Here is a 27,296-nt window from a genome sequence, read left to right as displayed (position 1 = left end):
AGTAATAACTTCAGCCTGACCTGAATATTGTGAATGAAAAGAAGAAAGAAATTAAGTGTAGAAGGCACCCGGGCCTCTGCCACACAAACTTGAACAACTTGAACGTCAATTTTGTACAACTACAAGGCTTGTTACCTCATTTAGTGGCCCAAGTTTAATTTAAGAATCAACTGTCACAGCTTGTTCAACTCTCAGTAATGAGAGGCAATTTACTCAAGAGCCCTGTTATCCAAGAACCTTTCAGTAAACACACCATGATCAGAACGGGAGAGCTGTAGTATTTTAAAAGTTAAAAAATGGCACTATTATATTTTCTTTATGTAAAACGTGCTTGATCTATATTTTCATCATTAACTCTCATTAGTCAAAACAGAGTCAGCTGCTAATTCAGTTCTAAACTCTTCATGTGAATTCATTTTCATTGTGCTTTAGAAATAAATGCAAAATTCACCCAAGAACTACTAACTAAACAAATAGTAAATCAAAAATACAATTTTAAAAGTAGAAAATTGGTAAATAAAAAAAAAGAGGGACTATACCTGCTGTAAATCCAGTGTAATCGTCACATAATGGTATTCAATTCCATTCTTAATACTGGGACTCTGCCACCAAGTGTTCTTTCCATCAATAGCATTTGTAATCGGGTGTCTCTCTATTGAATCAGCAGCAGGTGAAAGGACAAAAAAAGAACATATAATGAATTGATCGCTGTTTCTTTAAAGAAAAAAAGTAAAACTAAGTTGAAGCCATCATCATGTGAATATCAAACAGCAAAATAATACAAAGAGAGCAATTCATATCTTCAAGAGAATTTATTTAATTCTCTTTTTCAGACCACTCTATATGGCTTTTAATCCAGCTTTTTCAGACCACTCTATATGGCATATGAAATGCTTAAATACTTAGGCTATAAGAGAAGCTGTTCAACACTCTGGCCATCAATTAAAATAGGCAACTTTGAAGATTACTACAGAAATTAAGCGTGAAGAAATAATATTGAAATCTGATGAACACGTCAGTCCTTCCAAGATGCAAAAATTAATGTTTGAGGCAGCTCTTGTATGCCATCCACACTGTGGGAAAAAACCCATAAAATTCTGAATTGTGGTTGAAGATTTGCCCTTTTGACATGTTCGTTATTACCAAGACTTGGGCAGCCCAATATGTTACCTGGGATTTTTTTTTAAGTTTATTTTTGAGAGAGACAGAGTGTGAGTGAGGGAGGAGCAAAGAGAGGGAGAGAGAGAATCCCAAGTAGGCTTTGCACCATCAACGCAGAGCCCAATGTAGTGCTTAAGCCCATGAACCGGGAGATCATCACCTGAGCTGAAACTGAGAGTCAGATGCTTAATTGACTGCACCACCCTGGTGCCAGTTACCTGGGCTTAATACAAAATGCTGTCAGGTCCATCCTATGAGGCTTTTCATGGTCAGTCCTTAACTTGCCAACTTTCAACCAGTATTTACAAATATAATGAGGGGCAGGGTGCCTGGGTGGCTCAGTCAGCTGAGTGTCAGACTTTGGATCAGGTCGTGATCTCATGGTTCGGTTTGTGGGGTTTGAGCACTTGCTGCTGTCAGTGCAGAGCCTGCTTTGGATCCTCTGTCTGCCTTTCTCTCTGCCCCTCCCCTGCTCGTGCTCTCTCTCAAAAATAAATAAAGTTAAAAAATAAAAATAAAAAATAAAAATATAATGAAAGATACTCCAAACCTCTCATTTAGCATTGTCCATCCCCATCATCACTAACTCAGTGGAGGAGTCTGCACAATAATGGCAAGCAGGGAGACAACAGCACACAAAACTCTCTCCTACCAACAAAACATGGATCTTCCTTCTCCTTTACTACCTATAGGTGAGAACAGAACCTACTGTTCTGTACTGGAGGGGCTCCTGGGTAGCTCAGCTGGTTAAGCATCCGACTCTTGATTTCAGTTCAGACCATGATCTCTCAGTGGGTGAGTTCAAGCCCTGCATCGGGTTCTGTGCTGACTGCTCAGATCTTGTTTGGGATTTTCTCTCTCTCTCTCTCCCTCTCTCTCCGCCCTTCCCCCACTCCTGCTCTTTCTCTTTATCAAAATAAATAAATAAAATCAAAAAATAATTTAAAAATAAATAAAAGGAAGACTGGAGGTAGACAATGGGAGGGGTGGATATTCACCCCAGCCCTCCCCACCCCTACTGTTCTTTCTTACCATTCCTTTTCTCCTTACACCCCTCAAACCTCACATTTCTTCTCCAATTTAGCTCCATGCATCTCACAACAGCAGCCATTACCCCTGAGGTGCCAAAGCCCTCATTCTGCTTTGGTTCTTAGCCATTGGAAATCTGTTCTCGTTTGCAAGTAACACAAGTTCTGTTTTGTTCTCAGCAGGCCCAGCTCATTCACAGGTGAGAATGGCAGGAGTGGAGGTAGATGGAGAGGTTCCTATTTCTTCTTTTCTTTTTTTTTTTAATGTTTATTTTTGAGAGAGAGAGAGAGAGAGAGAGCGCAAATGGGGGAGGGGCAGAGAGAGAGGGAGACACAGAATCCGAAGCAGGCTCCAGGCTCTGAGCTGTCAGCACAGAGCCCGATGCGGGGCTCGAACTCACAAACCTCAAGATCATGACCTGAGCCGAAGTCGGACGCTTAACCAATTAACCCACCCAGGTGCCCCAAGAGGTTCCTATTTCTATTCCAAGGGCTGCACTAAGGGTACTTAATTTCCTAAATTCTCACTTGAAAGTCAGCCTATTTGCCCATAGAAATGTAAATAAACTGGAGGCTAGATTCCCTGCTACTCTTCTATACGTCACAGATAACATATGCTTTGGAGCATCAGTCTTGAGAACTTCTGAACACTACTTCTCCGGGGAGATGTTTCAAATAAATAGTCTAAGAGTAACCTTTTAGATTAGAACACAATCTTTTTTGGTAAATGGAAGGAATACTTCAAATAATGAACAAACCTCATCACTACAAGGAGCAATCATGGACCTCCGTTTGCCTACAAAGTGTAGCACGTAGCCATGTACTCTAATGATAATGGCGATGAAAAAAGCATGATATTTGCAATATGAAGGGGGGAGTATGAGGAGATAAATAGTCCACCTGTATTCCACCTGGCTCCACCATTCAGTATTCAACAATGGCAACTCACTTAAACCGTGTGTGCAATTCTTGAACTAGGGTTAACAAAACTCCACTCACAGCAGTGGTTTCCAGATTAAGTTTCAGAAAAAAAGTAAAGTAAAAAAAATGTGTATGAGAGGTTTGTGGAACTGATATAGGAGTTCTAGCTCTTTATTTATGTAAAACATAGGAACCTCCAGTCAACTTTTACTGTCATTTAATGTACCATCACTGTTATTTCATAAACTAATGAACATTAGAACCAGGCAAAGTTTTAAAGAACCATAATTTCAAAATGAAGAACCGTTCTTTAAAATGCACTCATTTTGTTTTCACAAAAAATTAGGAATTTCTCAGTTTCTCTTTTTTCCAGGGGCCAGTAAACATATCTTGGATGAGAACTCTAATCTTACAGGGTTACCAGAGGAACATTACAGCTATTAATAGTCTAACCATTATTACGCATATATATAAAATAAATTATACATCTGTTCAAAATGTATACTGTTCTGAATCTTAGTTACAGGCAAATTGCATTTCGTAAAAAATGTGAAAGTCACAAAACAAAGCAAAATGAAGTCCTCAATGCAATAGGAATTTGATAATAATGTCAAGTCATCTTCAAAAGAAAAATTTTATTCAAAACTGAATATTCATTAAGTTTCCCATCTTTAGATCATGAGTATTTTTAGATTAATTTTGTTAAAGTAGCCTGCTATACCTTGTTTAATTAAAAACACAAAGGTTTATGTCCTTGACTTACTTATGGGAACATGAGAGCATAGGACAGAACAAAAATGTTCTATTTTTACTGATAAATGATTTAATTCAACTAAACAACTGGATGGACTTTGTTTTGTCTCAAGTCTTACCACATTAGCAGTCCACTGAGATGAGGCATCCTACCTCATTAATGAAAAGTAAAACTGCTGACCGTATTTAATAATTAGCACTAGTGAACTTGTTCTGTTGAAGCTATAGCAAAGGTGTCAGGTCTTTATAACGACAGCAAATACCATAAGCATAACTAAATATCAAACAAATGCCCTTGTGGTGTCAATGCGTGCTGAAATTGACACGTCAGGAATCAGCCATAAATGAAATATTACTGGCGTTGCTTCTGAAGAAAAATAAATACCACAACAAACATTCCCCAAACATCCTCTGGAATCTTCTTTACAGATTGTGGGTTTAATATGTGTTAGAAAAACACACCCACAACCATATTTCCAAATCAGATTTGTGGCTCAGGTAATTCTGGGAGAAGCTGTCTAATTGGAAATTTTTATATCTGCCACCTCAGGTCAAATTGATATGAGAATTAGTCATGAAAATGAGGACTGGGAGATGAATCAACAATTAACCATAATCCCCATTATGAAAGTTTAATCATAATTAATTTGCAAATACTGATTAATTGTTGGCATACTTCCCTTATTTAGAATGAGATAGAAACTTATAACATCCTCAACAGGGATAGCTACACAAGTAAATCCAAGGGCTAACTGCATCAGAATACTGTCCAGGGAATCGTTGATGAAGTAAATCTTTCAAACTGCTAATTTTTAATTGGAAAGCACAATCTAGTAACCGGAAATTCAAGCTTCCTTTTCTTTGTATGGTGATTACGCACAGACCTGCCTGATATGTTCTAGCAGTTCAATGCATTTGTAAAATTTTATCATGTGCTGCTCCAACTTTTCCTAAAATATATTCATGTAGTTTATTGCTAGATTTTTATTCTTATGGGGTATGTTCTTTCCCTATCTCTAGTTCCAAAACAAGACTTTGAAATGTAATGAAGGTGGTAGCTTAAAATTAATCACACAAAGTAAATCCAGATTATGATAGGTTAAAAAACACTTCAGGCAGGGGCAGCTGGGTGGCCCAGTTGGTTGAGCTTCTGAAACAACTTTAGCTCAGGTCATGATCTCAGGTCATGGTGAGTTTGAGCCCCGCATCAGGCTCTGTGCTGACAGCTCGGAGCCTGGAACCTGCTTCGCATTCTGGGTCTCCCCCTCTCTCTCTGCCCCTCCCCTGCTCACACTGTGTCTGTCTCTCTCTCTCTCTCTCTCTCTCTCTCTCTCAAAAATAAATATTAAAAGAAAGTTTTTAAAAAAAACACTTCAGGTAAATAAAAATGAGGAAATATAAGACATACTTCCTGTGCATCTTGCTTTACTAAAACAATCTGTCACTTCTGTCCCAATATAAACCTATGGGACAGGCTTGCTTAAATATGGATGTCTTCCATGGAGACATAAGAGACCCTGACTATATAACTCGGAAGGGGGAAATGACAGGATCGCTCCTGGACTCAGTTTAGCAAATGCACCTCATTCATTTTTCCAACCAAGAGTCTCCACTTGGAGCACCTGGGTCGCTTAGTCAGTTAGGTGTTCCACTCTTGATTTCAGCTCAGGTCATGATCTTGTGAGCTCATGGGTTCAAGTCCTGCATCGGGCTCCATGCTGACAGTGCAGAGGCTGCTTGGGATTCTCTCCCTCTGCTTCTCCCCACTTATGGACTCTCTTTCTCGCTCAAGAATTAAATATTCATATATATAATTGATAATAAATAATTATATGACTATATATTTATTATTTATAATAAATAAATTATTTAATAATAAGTTTATTATTTATAATACATAAATATTTATACTATTTTACATAATAAAATTATATATATATATATTTAATTTTAGAAAAGAGTCTCCCCTCAATTATTTTCCACCCCAAGCTTTCCATCTTCCTTCCTTCCTTCCTCTGTGACTGTACACAGTTCTTTGTTTTTCTCCTTTCCTGGAATACCTTTCCTTCTAATCTCAGGCAATTCAGCTTTTTAATTCTCAGCTGAATCTGACCGCCTCTTGGAACTACCTCTCGATACTTCAGTTCCCACTAATGTTTTCCTTCTCAGAAATTCTACGTCACTTTTTATTTATTTTTTATTAAAAAAAATTTTTTTTAACGTTCATTTATTTCTGAGAGAGACAGAGACAGAGAGAGAGACAGAACAGAGCATGAGCAGGGGAGGAGCAGAGAGAAGGAAGACACAGAATCTGATTCAGGCCCCAGGCTCTGAGCTGTCAGCACAGACCCCAACGTGGGGCTCAAACCCATGAACTGTGAGATCATGACCTGAGCCGAAGCCGGACATTCAACCGACTGAGCTACCCAGGCGCTCCTGCATCACTTTTTATTTTTTAAGTTTATTTATTTATTGAGGGAGAAAAAGAGAGCATGGGGTGGGGGGAGCAAGAAAGGGGGAGAGGGAGAGGGAGAGGGAGAGGGAGAGGGAGAGGGAGAGGGAGAGAGAGAGAGAGAGAGAGAGAGAGAGAGAAAGAATCCCAAGCAGGCTCTGCACTGTCAGCTCAGAGCTGGATGCAGGGTTCAGTCTCACCAACTGTGAGATCATGACCTGAGCTGAAATCAAGAGTCAGATGCTTAATGGACTGAGCCACGCAGGCGCCACTCTACATCATTTATAATATGTACCAGATAATAAGCCCTGAGTTGACTGTTTGGAATATTTGCTTAATTGCTTTCTATGTTCAAGCCTTATTTATCCTAACCTTGTACTTGTAGTCAGGAACTACACATGTATGTATTGATATTTATATACATACATATATAAACACATATATGCATGTATACACACACACACACAACTTTACATACGTTACCTAACTCCCCCTTTCTGCCCAGTGCATCCTCTCCACCCCCTCCCCACCATTTCCATGCCTCTAGCCTTTCTCACATTCTTTATCAAATCATCAAGGCTACCAGTCTAAACCAATGGCAGTTTCTCCCCATCAGGCTTCATTTTCTTCCCTAACGAACCTAAAGCTCATAGTCCATCAATTCATTTATCTTCCAGACTTGACTTCAATTTTCTTGCCACCTTATTCTTCCATTCTACTTTCTCTGTAAAACTCCATGAGGATCAGCACAAACATTTGATTCTTCCATTCCACCCCATATAGAATTCTCACTTTATTCTCACTATGGCTCAGCAATTCTCCTCCTATTACCCAAAGGGGCTAATCAAAATTTTACTTCTTTCCTTAACAGAACACCCAGACACACATATTAATAAGAAAATTAAGAGCATTAAGTAAGAATTTCCTCCCAAATACTCCCTTCTATCTACCTCTACTCATCCTCCCTCTTTCTGATTTGATGAGTTAAAAGGATGCCTTCTTACCTGTGCTCAGTGACTCATCTGTTTTTACCTCTAAAGAACTACCACCCCCATTGTCACTTTATCTTCAAGTTTCCTGGCCTCTCCTTTCGACTGAAACTCGCTCAAATGCCCCATCTCTGAAAACCTTCAAAACACCACATCCATTCTCTTTCACACCAACGATATTTGAGACAACACCCCTATACTTCTTTCTTTCCTTTTTACCACTCACTAACTCTTGAATATGGCTTTTGCCTCATCCATCCACTGACTGCTTTGACAAGTTTACCAATGGATGTCCATATTGTCAAAATCAAGGAAAATCTATTTTATACTTTTCTCACTCAATATCTTGAAGTAGCTAACATTGTTGATTATTCATTCTTCCTGAAAATTCTTTCCTTCCTCACAAGCATGGTACCTGAATCTTCTGCCTTCCTTCCTTGGATTCTGTTTCTCTTTATTGCCTTCCTGGATTCCACTAAATCTACCTCCCTTAGCTTCTGACCCAGGGCTTTGACCCAGGTCCTCTGCCCTTATTGTTCTAAAAAATAAGCCAACAGGTGAGATGTGTTCCATTACTCCCCACTCATACCTATATCATAATAATCTGAATCACAGATAATCAGACTCATTAAAAACATGGAAGATTCTGGTAGTTGCCATCTTAAGATTTTTTAAACATTCTGTGATACACAAGATCACCGGTTTTAATCACAAAAGTTCCAATTCTCCAAACATAATGTTTTCAGCATCTCTAAATTATATAATAGAGAGGGGACCATGCATTCTACCCTTTAACTAGTTCCAATAAAGAACACACAAGGCCTTCCAACTTTATTTTGAGGTAAAAAAATGCAAATTGTGAGAGAAAACTTCTTTCATTTTATAGGTTTTTAGCTTAAAAAGAGAAGGAAACTAAGCAAATTTTAAAATGCTATAATTGTGAAGTTTTATCCCCATTAGAACTCACCTCTTTGACATTAAGTATTCACATTATTAACCTCCCCAACAGATTTGATAATTTCCCAACGTGTATCTCTAAATCAACCTCCATTTCTAGAATCCTCTCACACCATTCTCCCCTTCTCCATATAAATTCTTTACCCATTAAACCACATTACTTATCATTATCTGAATGTATCATGCTGTTCCGTAACTCCAAGTCTTGTGTATGCTTTTTCTTTTATAATACTTTTCATCTTACTTTTCTTTCTGCAGTACATGAGTCACTTTCTCCCAGAAATAAATAGCCTCTCTCATGTTCCCTTAACACTCAATTTACTTTTCTGCTTCCCCTATTCCCCCCCTAAGTCGCTTAAGTCAAGAACTATGTATGAGTTACCATTATACTTCAGTACAATGCATTGCTAGCAGCAGGGGTTCATATGCTTGCCGAATAAACACATAGATGAATCTGAGACGTCAGTGTGGTTCATAGAAGCCAGCAAGAGGGCTTTGTATGACACCTCTCCTTAAAACTCCCCTCTTGAGGTGTTTAAGAACCTTCATAATCCACTTCCAGCCTCTGCACAAGACCCATGTCTACATTCTGCTTTTTGATGCTTTTAGTTCTAGCCATTCCAACTACTTGTAGTTCCCTGAGCAAGTAAGGTTTTCTATCTCATTCTGATCTTTCTGGCATTTCCTCGTCTCTTCTCACTCTCTCTTCTTTACCTGCGTATTTAATACTTGTCCTTGAGTCTCAGCTTAGATGGCACTTCTGGCAAGCCTTCACTTGCACCAAGACTAATTTGTAACCCTCCTCTCTCTCCCTCAGACCCCTATGCTCATTCTTTACTTTGTTCCTTTTGCCTATTTTTTCACTGGTTGCAGTGAGGGACCATACCTTATTCCTGTTGATCTTCACCGGAGTACCTGGCACGTAAGTGACCAACAAATGACTAAAGCCTGCACTAATAACCACATCCTCAGATGTGATTCTGGAGGTAGTGAACCTAATGACTGCCACAGGTGTTCAGCTAGAAAACTCTTCTCAAGCACTATACCTGGTACACATAGAGAACTCCAGGAATGTTCGTCAGATGGTACAGAAGAGGTATAAAGAAGCACCCAACGGAAGAAAAGGTCTAGGAATTTGGGGACCACAAACCCTTTGACTTGAATGCAACTTCACCTCAAAGTCTCTCAACTACATGGGGTGCCTGGATGGCTCAGTCAGTTAAGCGACTGACTTCAGCTCAGGTCATGATTTCACAGTTTGTGAGTTCGAGCCGCATGTCGGGCTCTGTGCTGACAGCTCAGAGTCTGGAGCCTGCTTCAGATTCTATGTCTCCCTCTCTCTCTCCCCCTCCCCTACTCATGCTCTGTTTCTCTCTCTCTCTCTCTCTCTCTCTCTCTCTCTCTCTCAAAAATGAATAAATGTTAAAAATTTTTTTAAAAAAGTCTCTCAACTACAGATCTTAACCAGTGCCATGCAAACATGTATTAAAATACATACGATATGGATTGCTGCTGTTTTGATTGCAGATTCGACATTGGGGGTTCCTCACAGGCTGTCCAGGGACATGCTCTACCAATTTGCAATACATTTCAGGTCCTTTTTCTCCACATGTTGCATTTGTGGTGATGAGAGCATTGGAAGCAAGATTCAGGACAGCAGGGAATAAACCTGAAAAAGAAGGACAAATGAAGATGTGTGGGCCAGAAGCAACATGGTATGATTTTGCTGCATTTTAAGATGAAATTAAGATAGGATATTTTTCAGAGCATTAAATTCCTTGAAAATTAAATAATCAGTGATAATTGAATATCTGGTTTAATAAACTACTCTACATAAATAGCACGTGTTCTCAAATGAACATTTCTTCTTCAGTCTTAAATATAAAATCTAAAGCTATCTTCTTAATGTTTAACCTGTAACATTTAATTAGGAAGAAAGCCCTGTCTCTAACACACTTAAAAAACAAAGACCTTCGGGGGTGCCTGGGTGGTTCAGTCACTTAAGTGACCAACTCTTCATTTAGGCTCAGGTCGTGAACTCACAGTGCATGGGTTCGAGCCCCACATCTGGCTCTGTGCTGACAGCACAAAACTTGCTTGGGATTTTTGTCTCCCTCTCTCTGCCCCTCTCCCACCGCCCCCCTCAAAGTAATAAAAATAAACTTATAAAATATCTTCTCTTCATGTCATTGGCAAAAGATCTTATTGAATCTTCCATCTTCCACTTCAGCTATTTTGTATTTAGTAGTAAACTATAATCGTATATAAAGATTTTGTGTAACTAAGCGTTTATGATTTCTGTGGCCATTTTTATTCTCCAATTATTATGTAGCATTAAGTGGTTGTTATAATTCCTTTTATTCAGACTGGAGACAATAGCAAATGATGAAAGATTTTGGAAAACCATTCTTTACTGCCTTCTGTGCTACAAAGCCATATTATATAGCAATGAGTTATCAGAAACAAGTAGTTATAGTGGTCCACGATCATATACCAGCAACTATTTCTTAGATACAATAGAAGTTTAAGCTCACTCAGGTAAAATCACAGAGACCCATGACAGCATATAGTTGGGAAGGCCTTTCATTCCATATGAACTCAGGTTTTTCTTTCTAAAACTTAATGTCAATTTTGCCTCACACGTGTCCAGTATTTGCATTTTATGGACCTCATTTCCTGACAATATGGCAAAGCCATTTATCAGAAGCCACTCTTTATGTGAAAAACTTGTCTGGGAGAAAATACATCTGCGATTCCAGATGATTTGACTCGATTTATATACGGAACGTGCTAACCATCTAGGTGGTCTCTGCTCTATACACACGCCAAGTAGGTCTACATTAATTCGACCTCTGCTAGAAAGACCTTATTAACTAAATCTTATGTCCCAACGTTTTACTGAGATCCCCAGAGTTTTGAGTTCATAGGTGTTTTCTTCCTTATCTTGCAAACTTAGCACATGCTAGGTACAGAGTAAGCACTCAATATATTTATAAAATGAAGGAACTCCAAAGATTGGCCACATAAATGTCCTTCGCATCATCTTCATCTTCACCCTCATCCTCATCACCAGCCTTACTGAATGTTTATAATGTTCCAGGCATTGTTCTGGCTTCTTGGGCTAATTTGCTTCAAAAGGCACCTACATGAACAGCATGCTACTATTGCCCTTATTTTATTACGACGTTCAGTCACTTGCCTAGGATTACACATAGCAAATAGCAGAGCCATGATTTGAGACCACGGAATCTGGCTCCAGAATCTATCCTTTTAATCACTCTAGTGCTTGTTCTCTAAAACGTCAAATGATACCCTAGCTGAATCTAGTGCTAATTTGTGGTCCTGGTTGACCTTAGAATTGCACTGAAGGAAGTCACAGTGCAGTGAATGAGAAAGATTTTTAAATGATTTTAATCTCTTTTGTAATCATTCTCAACAATTTCGAAGAAGTAAGCAAATTCCTAAGACCACCACCACAATTATCATCTCAGTCACTCTCAGGGTCTCCCAAAAAGTTGCCTTCAGACTATTTCTCTCTCTCTTCCCTCCCTCTCCATAATTCACCAGCCTCTAAAATCCCTCAGTTCTGATGCTCTAATCTAGCCAGGCCCGAGCCTGCTGGCCCTCCTGCCTTGTGCTTTTCTCCAGCGAATAGTTACTTGAGGTTTCCAATTTTTCCTTGTTTGCCAGAAGGTCAAAACTTACTTTTTTACTCAATTGCAGCCACTATCTCATTCATTCTTCCTGATAAGTTTATTTCCCCAAACCCCTCATTTCCTTCATCTATTTGCTCTGACCCTCACTCAATGAGACATTCTATCGTTAAGACGTGCACAGATGATCGTTGATCAGAAAAATATTAGCCATTCATAAAGCTATTGTTACTTATTTCATGAGGAAATATAGAGTGTTTTCTAAATGGTAAATTGCTGTAAGTACAACGGTTATTACCTTTTTTTTAGTCTTTCTTGTATACAGGCTTATTGGAAACTACCTCAGTTTTGTGAAGTTAACCACATTATAAATTTTAAAATAATTTGATCATCCCCAAAACATTATCTCTCCACCTTAGACACTTTATTCTCTATATTTGTAAATGATATATGATTAAATAAATATGATCTGTCTGCCCATCTTTCTCTTCTGCCATTCATCCCCATTTTGCATTTAACTGTAATGCATTGAGCACATACTATGCCAGGTACCATAAAAGATTTGAGAATAAAATACCATTGAGATAGGCTTATTGTGGAAGTGATCTTGAGCTAAATCTCAAAGGAGAAATAGAAGTTTATCTGGTAGAGAAAAGGAAAAAACAAACTCACCAGGCAGAGGGAATAGCATATGAGTATGGACTTTTTCTGGAAAACTTAAGCGAATGTTGAGTGACTAACCAAGTAGTTGACTTTAGAATTATTCTAACCCATTAGATTATGTGATTATACAGACATGGATACAGATACAGATACAGATATATAGATATAGATATGGATATAGATATAGATACATAGATTACACACAGAGGACACTTAATGGTTCACATAGACATCAACACAAACTGCTGCTTACTTGTCACTGTTAGTGATTTTAGTGGGATTTTTTCCCCCAAGTCTTTATAATTTTAGTGTGTAGCATAGAACAAAGTTGGTAATTAGAAGGAAGAGATATGCTGTTTTCAGGAGGGCAAAACTCTACTTCTTATCTTGCTGGCCTGTAGTAGGAGTTTAGGTAGTTAAGCCTGTTCTTATCCTTCCAAACAAAGCCAGCTCACTTACACAAAAGGCATCTCAGGCAGTGGCCAACATGTCTAAAACTGCCCCAGGACACTGTCGGTTTTTCTCTGTGATCTTTGTCTCCTCCTTCAACTTTGACTAGTTCTGATTCTGACCCTGGCCTTGAGTCTGTTTTGTAGGTATGGGTAAGACTCCCTATGCCCGGCTTTGGAGCAGCCCTGTGTGGAACCTGATTTGAGTAGGCTCAACCTCCACTTTCTCAGGTCTGAGTAATCATGGGAGGGGTCCATAAAGGAAAGACGGCTGGTGAAAACTACTTTACTGTATATTGTGTGGTCCAAAACATAGAATTGAATTACACCACAATTTCCCTACAGAATTAAGTGGATAAAATGTGAACGACATGACATGGCTATAAAAGAAGTATAAGTAGAAAAGTAACACTGATTCAGAAGCTATTTCATATTCATTAATAGGACTTAATCCCCCCATCACCCCATTGTATAGAATTTATCAGTCTCATTTTACAAATGAAGAAAGTGCAGCTCAGAGAAGAAAAGCAATATGTACAAAATTATGAATTAGTAAGATTGATAACTATGATTTGAACTCAGCTCTTTAACCAAGAAAACATATTCTAATTTTTTTAATGTTTATTTATTTTTTGAGAAAGAGAGACAGAGTGTGAGCAGGGGAGGGGAAGAGAGAGAGAGAGAGTAGACACAGAATCTGAAGTAGGCTCCAGGCTCTGAGCTGTCAGCACAGAGCCCTATGCGGGGCTTGAACTCACGAACCATGAGATCATAACCTGAGCCCAAGCTGGATGCCTATCAGGGCATAAAAAAGAGCCAAAACTTGGTCCTCAGCAATGCTTATCCATTTACATCCACTGTAATGGATATGACTTATCCAGTTGCCAGTCTTTTGTTGTTTCATAGAGTTTTCTACCCATAAACAGAGAAATTAATAAAATTTACATGTATTATCTTTCAGTTCTTTCCATTGATTTGTTTCTGTTACACTTACTGATCAGGTGCTCAAAATTAACCTTTTTAATTTAATTGCCTTGCTTTGTGGTTAGGAAACAGTTGCCTTTTAAAATTTTATCAGCTATTTTACTGTTTATTTTTTACAAAAATCAGTAAACTATATTGGTCAGGGAAGGTCTCCAATTAGTTGCTAACAACCAGTTTGAAGAGTCAGTCAATATCTGAGCTTTTATTGAATCTTCAGCAGGTTGTATTAGAGATTGCAGCCCACTACCATTATATGTTAAATCTATTAAACTGTACCTATTTATTCCCATTCAAAAGCAGCAGGGTAATATTTATTTCCACTTTCAATACGGGTTGCTTGGTTAAGACTATGTAAACATTGTGAATATAAATAAACTACAAATAGCTGGTGAACCCTTATAGAGTATTGACTTACAGCCTTTTAATTCAATTTGAGGTCATGTAATGTTAATGACATAAAAGCCAGTCATCATTGCCCATACAATTATGATTGACTTTTTTTTCTGAATAGTATGCAGACTAAATAAATTTAGCTGGATTTGTGGGATAACAAAATCTGAACAAAAAAACAGATAAAATTTTTTCTACCTATATATTTTCTTTGGAGATTAGAATATGATTAGTATAGAGAAAACAACAATATATTCTGTTACATAATGTATACATTTTTTAAAATTTATTTTTTAATTTACATCCAAGTTAGTTAACATACAGTGCAACAATGATTTCAGAAATAGATTCCTTAGTGCCCCTTACCCATTTAGCCCACCCCCCCCACAACCCCTCCAGTAACTCTCAGTTTGTTCTCCATATTTATGAGTCTCTTGTGTTTTGTCCCCCTCCCTGTTTTTATATTATTTTTGTTTCCCTTCCCTTATGTTCATCTGTTTTGTCTCTTAAAGTCCTCATAGGAGTGAAGTCATATGATTTTTTTCTTTCTCTGACTGACTAATTTTGCTTAGCATAACACCCTCTAGTTCCATCCACATAGTTGCAAATGGCAACATTTCATTCTTTTTGACTGCCGAGTAATATTCCGTTGTATATATATACCACATCTTCTTTATCCATTCATCCATCGATGGACATTTGGGCTCTTTCCATACTTTGGCTATTGTTGATAGTGCTGCTATAAACATGGGGGTGCGTGTGACCCTTCAAAACAGCATATATCCCTTGGATAAAAACCTAGTGGTGCAATTGCTGGGTCATAGGGTAGTTCTATTTTTAGTTTTTTGAGGAACCTCCATACTGTTCTCCAGAGTGGCTGCACCAGTTTGCATTCCCACCAGCAATGCAAAAGAGATCCTCTTTCTCCGCATCCTCCCCAACATTTTTTGTTGCCTGAGTTGTTCATGTTAGCCATTCTGACAGGCATGAGATGGTATCTCATTATAGTTTTGATTTGTATTTCCCTGATGATGAGAAATGTTAAACACTTTTTCATGTGTCGGTTGGCCATCTGGATGTCTTCTTTGGAGAAGTATCTATTCATGTCTTTTGCACATTTCTTCACTGGATTATTTGTTTTTTGGGTGTTGACTTTGATAAGTTCTTTACAGATTTTGGAAATTAACTATTTATCTGATATGTCATTTGCAAATATCTTCTCCCATTCTGTTGGTTGCCTTTTAGTTTTGCTGATTGTTTCCTTTGCCATGCAGAGCTTTTTATTTTGAAGACGTTCCAATATTTCATTTTGCTTTTGTTTCCCTTGCCTCCAGAGACATGTTGAGTAAGAAGTTTCTGTGGCCAATATCAAAGAGCTTATTGCCTGCTTTCTCCTCGAGGATTTTGATGGCTTCTTGTCCTATATTTAGGTCTTTCATCCATTTTTGAGTTTATTTTTGTGTATGGTATAACATAATTTATACATTTAATAAATAGTCTAGAAAAGGATAGTCTATAGTTGAAAAACAGCAATTTTTCAAAATATGACTAATATTTACAAAATTCACCAAATTTTCATTTGGATGTTTTTATACTATCTTTGCTCATCCAAATACTATGGTATGTTTGTAGATGTTTGCATTATTGTGATGATTTGCAACCTCAAAATTCCACATTCTGGTTTCAAAGAGCAGAAGCATTTTTAAAACCTGCATATACAAGTTCTACTCTTAATAATTGTGGGGTAGCTCCCAGTGAACCAACCTTCTCACAGATAACAGGTATGAATTCTAAACAAAATATATTTTTTAAAAAATCCCAAATACCTAAAAGCAATGGAGAACAACCCCAAACAGGTAAGCTGGGAGGGATGTGTGTGCTTGGAAAGGGGAAGATACGGGATGCGTTTCAGAGTGCACAGAGCACAGTGGCTAAAACTCAAGTAGAATTCCACAGTGTCTCTTGTCTGTTTGTCTTTTTCTAAACTATCTTGAAAAAACAGAGGCCAGAATTATGAACAGCCACAGCTGCTACGAAGTGAAGGAAAAATATTGGGAAAACCTGTAAAAGGAGCCTCAAAGTATGTGTATAAACTCTTCCCAAATCTCTCACTGATGCCAGACCTGAATATGACCCAGGCAGATGCCAAGCATACAAACTGGGGCTAAAAGAACAACACAGAAATCTGCAGTAGCTGCATTCCACAGGAAAGACTACAGTTTGCTGTTTGAATCCACATACGTTAACCAACTGATATAACACAGAAATAAAAAATGGAGGACTATTCTTCAGGAAAACATAACAGAATCCTGAGTTTCTATATGTGTATCATTCACAATATCCAGGATGCACTTTTTTAAAAAAATTATTAAACATACGAAGAAACAATAAAATGCTACCCATGCTTACAGCAGTGCATAGATCAACACTGGTATCACCCAGATACTGAAGTTAGCATACAAATATTTTTAAGCAGCTTTTATACCCATAATCAAGGACACACACAAAAAATGCTTACAATGAAAAGACAAATAAGAAGTTTCAGTAGATGAATAGAAACTACAAAAAATATCAAATATAAATTATAGAACTGAAAAATGCAGTATCTAGAATATAAAAAAAATAACAGCATGGGATTAATAGAAAATTGGAGATGAGAGACAAAAAGTGTAAGTAAACTTGAAAAAAAAAACTGATAGACTTTTTCCTAAGTTCTTTTTTTTTTTCACATTTATTCATTTATTTTGAAAGAGAGATAGGGAGTGAGCAGGGGAGAGCCAGAGAATCCCAAGCAAGTTCTGAACTCAGTGCAGAGCCTAATGTGGGGCTTGACCCCATAAACAGTGAGATCATGATCTGAGTCAAAATCAACAGTCAGATTCTTAACCAACTGAGCCACACAGGTGCCCCTCCTAAGTTCTTTAAATACGTTTTAATGTTTAAAGAAAAAAAATATAATATTTCGGGGGGGGGGTTGGGCAGGGAGGGTTACAGTGTATGTTAATGTAACACATATGACAATTATAACAAAGAAATGGTGGGTGGAGAGATCATGGTAAATAGACCTACATATCTCCAAGGTTCTTATGCTTTACAGTAAGTGGTAGATTATTAAAAATATTGACAGCACCAAATGTTTGAAGGTTTGTGGAGCAACTGGACTAGAATTCTACTCCACTGCTGTTGGGAGTGTAAATTAGTACAACGGCATTAGAAAAAAGTCAAGCATTTTTTTTTAAATAAATTTAAACCTAGATCTACTTCATGACCCTACATTCCACCCATAGGTAAAATCCCAAGAGAAATGGCAGTATGTGTCTATGAAAAGACCTATACAAAAATGCACATGGAAGCTCTTATTATAATAACCCAACCTGGAAATAGCTCAAGTTTTTAATCAGTGGGAGAACTGATACAGAAACGGTGGTTTATTCACAAAATGGAAATGTATTCAGTATGGAACAAGATGACTCCCAAAAGCAATATGTCAAATTAAAGAAGCTTTACAAAAAAGAGTGCATGTTCTATTATTTGACTTTTTAGAACAGACAAATCTAATCTATTGGGGAAAATAGAAAAAAAAAAAAAAAGATTGCTTTGAGGGGTAGACTGACCAGAAATTTCTGGGGTAATGATAATATTCCTGATGGGAGTTTATATTATACAAGTGTGCACATCTCTTAAAATTTATTAACTGTCGCACTCAATGAGCACATGCTACACCCAGGGAGGACGTGTGCATTTCACTGTAGGTAAATTTTACCTTAAAAAGGAAGTAAACCAATATTGAACTCTAGTTAGTAATATTCATATTGAAGAGTTTAAGCATGAAGTTTCCAAGAGATGCTGAGTATATGAGTGTTTACTGGATGATTCTTTCAATGTTTCTGTATGCGGGGAAATTTTAATAAAATTTGTCAAAGAATCTATAGAAATATTATACATGTATATATATGTGTAAGTATATGTCTGTGTATATAACCACATACACATATATGTAGATGTACATGTGCATACATGCATATACATATGTATATATATTATTTCTTGCATTTCTTGGTTTTTATAAATTGTCAATGCAAGTAACAATAGAACTTTAAATTGACATTTCTTAAATCAAATGGGGAACAGTTTGTTAGATACTACAGAGGAAAACTGTCTTTTCAATCTCTGTCAGAATCAGTGGAAACAAGCAAAAGCAGGTGCTAGATCAGCAAAACAGATGAAAGTCTCCCCAAGACCCCAGCAGGCCAGTAATCAGCAGGTAACTCTATTTTCCTCGTACAGCTTTCCAATCCTTCCAGCTTTGATTTCATAAAAATAAAGAACTTTGACTTAGAATCATATTTAATACATAAGTGCTGTCTTTTGAAGAAGTACAAGTGAGTCATCGAGAAATGCATTCAATGTCCTCATAAGTGATCTGCGGTGTGGTACGGTTCAGACTGGTTTCTTAGGCTTTAGGTGATGTTTCTCTAGGTGGCGAACTAGACGGTTGTCTTCTGGTAGCAAAAAGAATTCAGTTCAAAGAAGCCTAGTAAGAATCTGAACTTTGAGAGTGGAGAACATAATTCCCCAAACCTAAGTGGCACTGTTAGTTTTCAAACCCAGTTACTGTGATCCCAAATGGGTTAGAATTAATTTTATTATTGAAGACTCACTGGTCTTACTCCCCTCCCAGCTCTATATGAAAATTCTTTCCACCTGCTACACCATTCCTCAGTTTTCCACCACCCAGTTCTCCTTTTCCCTTCCATACGCACACTCACAGGCCAATTTCCATCATAATTTTGTAAGTCTTGAAATTTGTTTCCAAATTTCTCCATTTTAAGAAAGCACTTCTTCAGCCTTCTTATTGTAACTGAATCCTTGCTTTCCTCTGACAGTGACACTCTGTAGATCTCCCCAGTGGATCCCTAGAACCACTGGGAAAGGAAAAGTAGCTTCTTTTAACTAGCTTTTAACTGCTACTTACAAAACAGTTCCTCTCGTGGCTCATAAATTCTTCTTTAAAAGTTGAAATCATCCGCCCTTTACACATGCTCATCTCCATTACTGACTGACCTCATGAAGACCATCCACAAAAACATTACTGAGTCAGTCATCTTTATCCCCCAGATCTCTACCATTCGCACCTAACAGGTGAACATCAACCAGCCTTCCCGTTATTCCACAGAAACTAGAAAATGTTAAATGGTTCTTTGAGAAAAAATACGTCTGACTTCTCACCATTCTAAGATTTCTGCTTCCAATTTTTTTTTGTCTCCACCTTAACATCCTCTTTCTCTTTCTCTCTCTCCTCATCTATCTGTCTATACTTTTATATAAGGATATCCTGTCCTGTCTTACCTCTACTGCAATCGCACCGTAACTTGTCTTTCTGCATGACTCCACTTCTGTTCATCTGCCACTGCGTCATGAAAATGATCTTCCGAAAAATTAAGTCTGATCACATCATTTTTTTTTTCACTTCTTTTTAACAACCTCTGTGACTTATCTGTTGCCTACAGGAGAATAGTCACTCCTTGGTCCCCTGGACATTTATAATCAGGCCCTTATCTACCTCTCTAAACTTATCTTACACATCAAATGTACTGACATCTTACTGTTTAAAACTATACCAGGTGTTTTGAAAATTCTACATCAGGCATTGCCTCATCAATTATCTTATCCATTCTATATTTTTCTTTTTCTGTGCGTGGTCATCTACTCACCTTTCATGACCTGACCCAGCTCCCATATCCCCAGCTCTGTGAAAGTATTTTCTGACTTTGCCACATAAAATGCTGTTTCCTTGTTTTTTATTTTTTAAAGTTTATTTAGTTATTTTTGAGAGAGAGAGAGAGAGAGAGCACACACACAAGTGGGGGAGGGGCAGAGAGAGAGAATCCCTGTCTACACTGTCAGTGCAGAGCCTGATGAGTGGCTCGAGCCCACGAATGGCGAGATCATGACCTGAGCCAAGACCAAGAGCCAGATGCTTAACCAACTGATCCACCCAGATGTCCCTGTTGTTTCCTTCTTGGTGTCCACACAATACTTGTTGATGTTTTGTTATAACCCTCATCACACTGAAACTTCAATACACTTTACAGTGGATTTCTACTCTATAACATTATTGAATATAGAGTTAACACTAGCTAGCCTGTTATAACACTCAAATTTAAATTTATTGAATGAGAAGAAATAGATGCACTTGTGTATTCTTTCTAGAGAGAAATCTGGCAAACCAAAGCCAGTAAACTGATCACACCCTTGATTTAGTAGAAACGTAGAACCCTGTTTGGGCATTCTAGCTCAGTGAAATAATTCAAAGAATCCAAGCTATGTGAAACTATGCCGGACCTTTATCATTTCTTGGCTCCAGCCTCCATTTCTACTCTTAGGTAATTGGCACTGTATTTAGTACAAAGGGTACATAGTTCCTCACCCCCTGCTAGGGAAGTAGAAGTAGGAAAGATCTTTCCTCTCCCCTTCCTTTAACAGTTTGGGCATGTGCCCATGATGTTAGCCTAGGGTTGTGAATCTTGAGCACTTAAAGAACAGGGCTAGGGAATAATGAAAAAAAAGATGACCGCTAAAGAGATAAAAGTATCAGTGGTGGTGGGGAAAAGAAGGGGTAAAGGGCAATGTCTGTAGAAAGACTCTAACTAGACTATTCAAGCAGTGAGACCTGCAAATGGCCTTGATGAGCACCATGTGCCATGCCTTGTGCTCAAAACTTTCCAACAATTCTGCAAGTTATGTGATACACTTTAAATACATTTCTGTACTTACATTATGTTTATACATTCCCCACCCACACACACATGCACACACACACACAAAGATCAAGAGAGTAATTTTATTATAACAAAATAAATAAATAGACATGTAGTTGCTTCATTTAAGCATCTTTAAGATAAAATGTGAAGGAACAGTAGTAGTGACGACAATCACAATTATTTACACAAAGACCCAATGCTTATACAATGATCACAATCAGAAGTGGCCACTTTCTTTTAATGTTTATTCATTTTGAGTGAGAGAGAGAGAGAGAGAGAGAGCAGGGAAGGGGCAGAGAGAGGGAGAGAAAGAATCCCAAGCAGGCTCTGCACTGTCAGCAGAGTCCATCATGGGGCCGAACTCATGAGAACCGTGAGATCATGACCTGAGCCAAAATCAAGAGTCACTTAACCGACTGAGCCCTCCAGGTGCCCCAAGAAGTGGCCACTTCAAAAATTGTTTCACAGTGAAAATTTCCTTCTAGGTTTTTTGGTTGTTTTCCCCTTCACTATGTTCTTTTTGATTACCTTGAAATGTGTGAAGTTTGGTAAACCATCACTTTAAAATGATGATAACCTAACTCATGTCTTTAAAGAAAATCTTTCTAATGTAATCTGGCAAAAATAATTTCTAAATATATATTTCTTGTTTTCATCAGTTTAAGTGAACATCGTGGGAGTAGTTGTTTTTCATTGCCTGTGCCTAACATATACAATTTTTATTACTACTCAGATATTGATATATATGTTCATATATCAGTACACACAATACATATATTTTAATTTCTCAAATCATGGTTCTTGTTAACATCTACAGTCAACCTACCAAAGACCATCGCTAATATAATAACAGATGGTACATAGATATTTGCTATGGAAAAGTCACCCAGTCAATGACTTCTCTTCAATATAGTCAATTTCTTAATAATTAAAAAAAAAATCATCCCATATTGTTTACAATACATCACAGATGTCTCTTTCCCCTCTCCCCACCTCCAATTATTCCTCCTACTCTTGGTACCTAGTATTTCTCCTGCTTGTTTATGCCAAGCACCTATCACTTCTCAAAGAGTAAGAGGAAACTGTTTGAACGTCTCTAACTTTCCATTTAAGTCTTTCAGGTCTGTGGAGCATTTTAAAAAAAATATTCAGGCAGGCAAACAGAGCTGTTTGCAAGTGCTTCAGTATTTGAAAGACAAAAGAGAACCTGCCAATTTAAAATGTTCTAAGATGCATCAAGGAAGAAAAGGAGATACTTGTCTGCTGAAATTCTGAGCTATGTGGGTGTGGGGGAACACATTGGTATAAAACAAAAATGGGATGAAACGAAATGTTGCCGAAGAGAATGATTTCCAGCTGTGCACTGCAGGAAGTAACTCAATGCTTTTGATACATGATGCAGATGAAGAGTTTTATAGAACTAGAAAATCAGTCCAATTTGAACTAATAGCCATCCAGACACAACAATGCTTGTAAGCTGGAAAAAAAAATAATAATGCTGAATCTAGTTGTTCAGGGAGAAAAAAAAAGAAACAAGGAGAGCATGTATTCTAGTCCAAACTTGCATTTATAGGCCTTTCAAATTTGTCTTGTACTGTTGCTAAGTTCTGCCCTTTCCAGCTTCCAAAATAAAGGATATTTTTGGAGACTTCTGAGTTGGTCTGGTCTCCTTTCTTCTTTTTACATAAGGAAACATAGTACATGTCTCCCTGTGGAATTAATTTTAAAAATTCTTGGGGCGCCTGGGTGGCTCAGTCGGTTAAATGTCAGACTTCAGCTCGGGTCATGATCTCACGGTTGATGAGTTCGAGCCCCACATCGGGTTCTGTGCTGACAGCTCGGAGCCTGGAGCCTGCTTCAGATTCTGTGTCTCCCTCTCTCTCTGCCCCTCTCCCACTAGCAGTCTGTCTCTCGGTCTCTCCGAAACAAATAAACATAAAAAAAAATTTTTTTTAATTCTTTACTCTGTTCCTTCCAAACAGATTAAGAAGAAAATTTAAGTATTTTCATTTTCACCAGAGACAAAATAAACCAAAAGCAACCATTTGTATTCCAATGGTGCCTAAGCAAGCTGTGCTTGTGGCATATCAATACTATTCTATGTAGCAGATATTCTTACTAAAATGAGGACTAAGAGAGCCATTATGAACTGAAATGACATCTAGCCACTTGGCCCAGACAAGCACTATAGGATTTTATTAAATTCCTCACAAAGGGTATCATTTATCTTATTCAAACAAGATTATATCATGAATTTACAGGGACCTAAAACTTACACATACATAAGATAATAACTGCCATTGTAGCCCAGATATCTGGCAAGAATACTCACTGACAGATATATACCAGGAAGGGCAGGGCAATTCATCTCCATGACAATGACTTCAAGCAAGGCATTTGTATGCAGAGTTCTTCAAACTCCTCCAAATAGTATGTTTGAAACCAACTCTAACTATCCTATGGCTGGTAAATTGAAGTTGAACACACTACCTCTGATCAATAAAAATTCCTTGAAATGCAGAACAAAACCCCCCAATTTAGCAAACTATCATCAGGAGGGCTAGATTGAATAGATTCTTTATCTAACTTCAAATTTACCTCCCCCAAATACAGGTCCCTGCTACTCTCCCTTCTGCCACTTGTTGAGTATTCAGTGGACTGCTCTGATCACAAAATTTCTGGTCCTTCCGCTTTCCATGGATATCGTATCCTCTATCCATTTAAAATTAGAATCTACAAACTACTTTGTTTTGTTTTTTTTTTGTTTTTTTTTTTAATGTTCTACTTGTAGAACAGTTCTGATTCATCCTAAAGGTTTTCAAAATCATATGATAAAAGTAATTATTATAGCTGGGGTACTTATTTAGAATGTTCTAGCATAAGGGTACCCAAAATATTCCTCGAGGGGGTGGCAGTTGGGGGAAAATAGACTGCTTCCAACTTCTTCCAACCTCACTTCATCAATATCAGCAGAACATATGTTCGGTATCTGCTCTCTTCTGCCTGGCTTAGAAAACCAAGCCTAGAAACTAGATGTCTCTTTGGCAGGTCTGCCCGCAAACTCAAAACGGGAAGCAAAAAAGGCAAGGCAAGGAAAGGCAAAACATTTTTAAGTCCCTGAAAATGAAATGGAGAGCCGTACATTGGCAATGACCCCATCACCAGAGGTGTTTGTAATATAGAACACAAATTGAAAACTTTGTGTCTATCTGATGTTAACAATCCAAAATGTAAAAATAAAAATATGATAAATCCCTAAGCTGATTGCTATGTGAGGAGCATAAGCTTGCGTTTACATCCCTCACACAAAAATATCAGAAGGGGCTCATGTAAGCTTTGAGTCACACAATGGCAGCTGGAAAGATGCTGTTCCCCATGGGCCCTGCTCTTTAAGGACTGCTAGACAATTTCTTATCTCTAATGATGAAACATATATTAAAAAACATTGTTCTACACCATGTTTCCTCTGGTTTAAAAGACAGAAGAAGAAGAGGAAGAAGCAGCAGCAGCGAAAGGAGGAGAAGAAAACAATGAAAAGTTACATTCATTTGCTTTTTCTTTTTCAATTGTTTGTATTAATAAATATACAAGTTCCTCAGGTCTTGATCCTATATCCTCTTCCTGGTTTTTTTTTTTTTTTTTTAACCTTTATTAATCTCTGAGAGACAGAGCATGAGCTGGGAAGGGGCAGAGAGAGGGAGACACAGAATCCGAAGCAGGCTTCAGGCTCTGAGCTGTCAGCACAGAGCCCGATGTGGGGATCAAACTCATGAACCCTGAGATCATGACCTGAGCCGAAGTTGGATGCTCAACTGACTGAGCCACCCAGGTGCCCCTCCTTTTCCTGTTTTATTCTCCTCCCCAAATAATCTCATCCACTTCAAAGCCATTCACATACCATCTGCATAGTACAACTAGTACAACTCCCAAGTTATATCTCCAGGCCAAAGATCTCTTTGAAGCGCAGGCCTCCTGGTCCAAATGCTGGGTTAACACCTCCACTCAGATGTCTCGCTAGCATCTCAAAGCTTACCCAAAGCAGAGCTCACGACTTCCTATGCTCCGGCACTACCACCATCCCCCCCGGCCCACACCCTGAATTAGCTACTCCTAAATTCTCTCTAGCTCAACACATTCTGCTTTTCCTACCCAGTGTCTCCTACAGAAAGCTAGGAGTCATTTTGCTCCCACCCCACCACTAAATACTATTCTAAGTCCAAAATTAATTTCACATCCGTTTGCTTTTCTCTAGTGCCACTACCAACACTTGGAGCCAAATTATGGCATTTTTAACATCTGGACTTTTGCAAAAGCCTCTTAAATGGACTCCTGTTTACCTTCTGCCTTTTTATCAATCCACTTTTAGTAAACTGGATTTTCTTATGGTGCAAATCTGATGAAGTCAGTCCTCTTCAAATCTTTTAATGGATTATAACTTAGGTTAAGTTTAAAAATTATTACCCTGCTATAAAGAGCTCACCAAACTCCACACCCAAAAAACAAATAACCCAGTGAAGAAATGGGCAGAAAACATGAATAGACACTTCTCTAAAGAAGACATCCGGATGGCCAACAGGCACATGAAAAGATGCTCAACGTTGCACCTCATCAGGGAAATACAAATCAAAACCACACTCAGATATCACCTCACGCCAGTCAGAGTGGCCAAAATGAACAAATCAGGAGACTATAAATGCTGGAGAGGATGTGGAGAAACGGGAACCCTCATGCGCTGTTGGTGGGAATGCAAATTGGTGCAGCCACTCTGGAAAACAGTGTGGAGGTTCCTCAGAAAATTAAAAATAGACCTACCCTATGACCCAGCAATAGCACTGCTAGGAATTTACCCAAGGGATACAGGAGTACTGATGCATAGGGGCACTTGTACCCCAATGTTTATAGCAGTACTATCAACAATAGCCAAATTATGGAAAGAGCCTAGATGTCCATCAACTGATGAATGGATAAAGAAATTGTGGTTTATATACACAATGGAGTACTACATGGCAATGAGAAAGAACGAAATATGGCCCTTTGTAGCAACACGAATGGAACTAGAGAGTGTTATGCTAAGTGAAATAAGCCATACAGAGAAAGACAGATACCATATGTTTTCACTCTTAGGTGGATCCTGAGAAACTTAACAGAAACCCATGGGGGAGGGGAAGGAAAAAAAAACAAAAAGAGGTTAGAGTGGGAGAGAGGCAAAGCATAAGAGACTCTTAAAAACTGAGAACAAACTGAGTTGATGGGGGGTGGGAGGGAGAGGAGGGTGGGTGATGGGTATTGAGGAGGGCACCTTTTGGGATGAGCACTGGATGTTGTATGGAAACCAATTTGACAATAAATTTCATATATTGAAAAAAAATAAAGAAAAATAATTTACGTTATTAAAAAAAAATTATTACCCTGCTTACAATATTCTCTCATTACATTCAACCGACTGCCTTTAATCAATTTCCAGAACAAGGCTCTGCTTTTTCCTTCCTCAGGACCGTGTCTAGAAATCCCTGCTCCTTAATTTTCCTCTACTCTTCATACCTCCTACCTTTCAGGAGTCTTCCTTCCTGATATCCTTCTTCTTCTGAGATATTTCCTAACCCTTTCCAAACAGTGCCCCTTTACAATCCATAATTATGCCTTACTTTTCCTCTGTCGCACTGATTACAATGTGTAATTTTATAAAACGATTATTTATCCAAAGTCTATCTATCTTGCCCGAACAGCAGCTCCCCAATAGAAGAAGCTATGTTTTTTTTGTTTTTGTTTTTTTTTACTTTGTTCACCATCGTCCTCAGAGCCTCTCCAGGTATGGACACATAAGGTGCTCAAAAATACTCTCTAAGGAAAAATGTAGCTTAGAATTTAGGGCCTCTTCTGATGAAATGGATAACTTCCTTTTATCAAAATATGAAAAGAACAAATCATGAAAAAAGCAAAACAGAACAAACAACGTACAACAAAACAAAACAAAACCACACAGATACAGTTATTTTACTGTTTTAGTGACTTGACAACACAGAGGTAATGTTAGCATCAAGGGCTAAAATGAATATTCCTTTAAAGTTTATTTTGTTAATTGTCTTCCTAAACTCAAATCCCTATCTCTCGGTAGATTCTCAGCTTCTGTCT

General features: G+C 38.0%; 1 protein-coding gene across 3 annotated transcripts in view; it reads right to left on the bottom strand.

Annotated features, from left to right (window-relative positions):
• LAMA2 (laminin subunit alpha 2) overlaps positions 1 to 27,296 on the bottom strand; it is a 609,603-nt gene that overhangs the window by 453,189 nt on the left and 129,118 nt on the right. For all 3 annotated transcript variants that reach the window (XM_042987144.1, XM_042987146.1, XM_042987145.1), the window contains exons 3-4: positions 9,760 to 9,930; positions 540 to 652 (exon numbers count right to left, since the gene is read on the bottom strand). In XM_042987144.1, the coding sequence (XP_042843078.1) occupies positions 540 to 652; positions 9,760 to 9,930 (284 nt within the window). The remainder of the gene's footprint in view (positions 1 to 539; positions 653 to 9,759; positions 9,931 to 27,296) is intronic.

Source organism: Panthera tigris, chromosome B2, assembly GCF_018350195.1.
Source record: "Panthera tigris isolate Pti1 chromosome B2, P.tigris_Pti1_mat1.1, whole genome shotgun sequence".
Taxonomy (NCBI): Eukaryota; Metazoa; Chordata; class Mammalia; order Carnivora; family Felidae; genus Panthera; species Panthera tigris.
The sequence above is the reverse complement of the archived record's forward strand: the minus strand, read 5'-3'. Positions and strand labels throughout refer to the sequence as shown.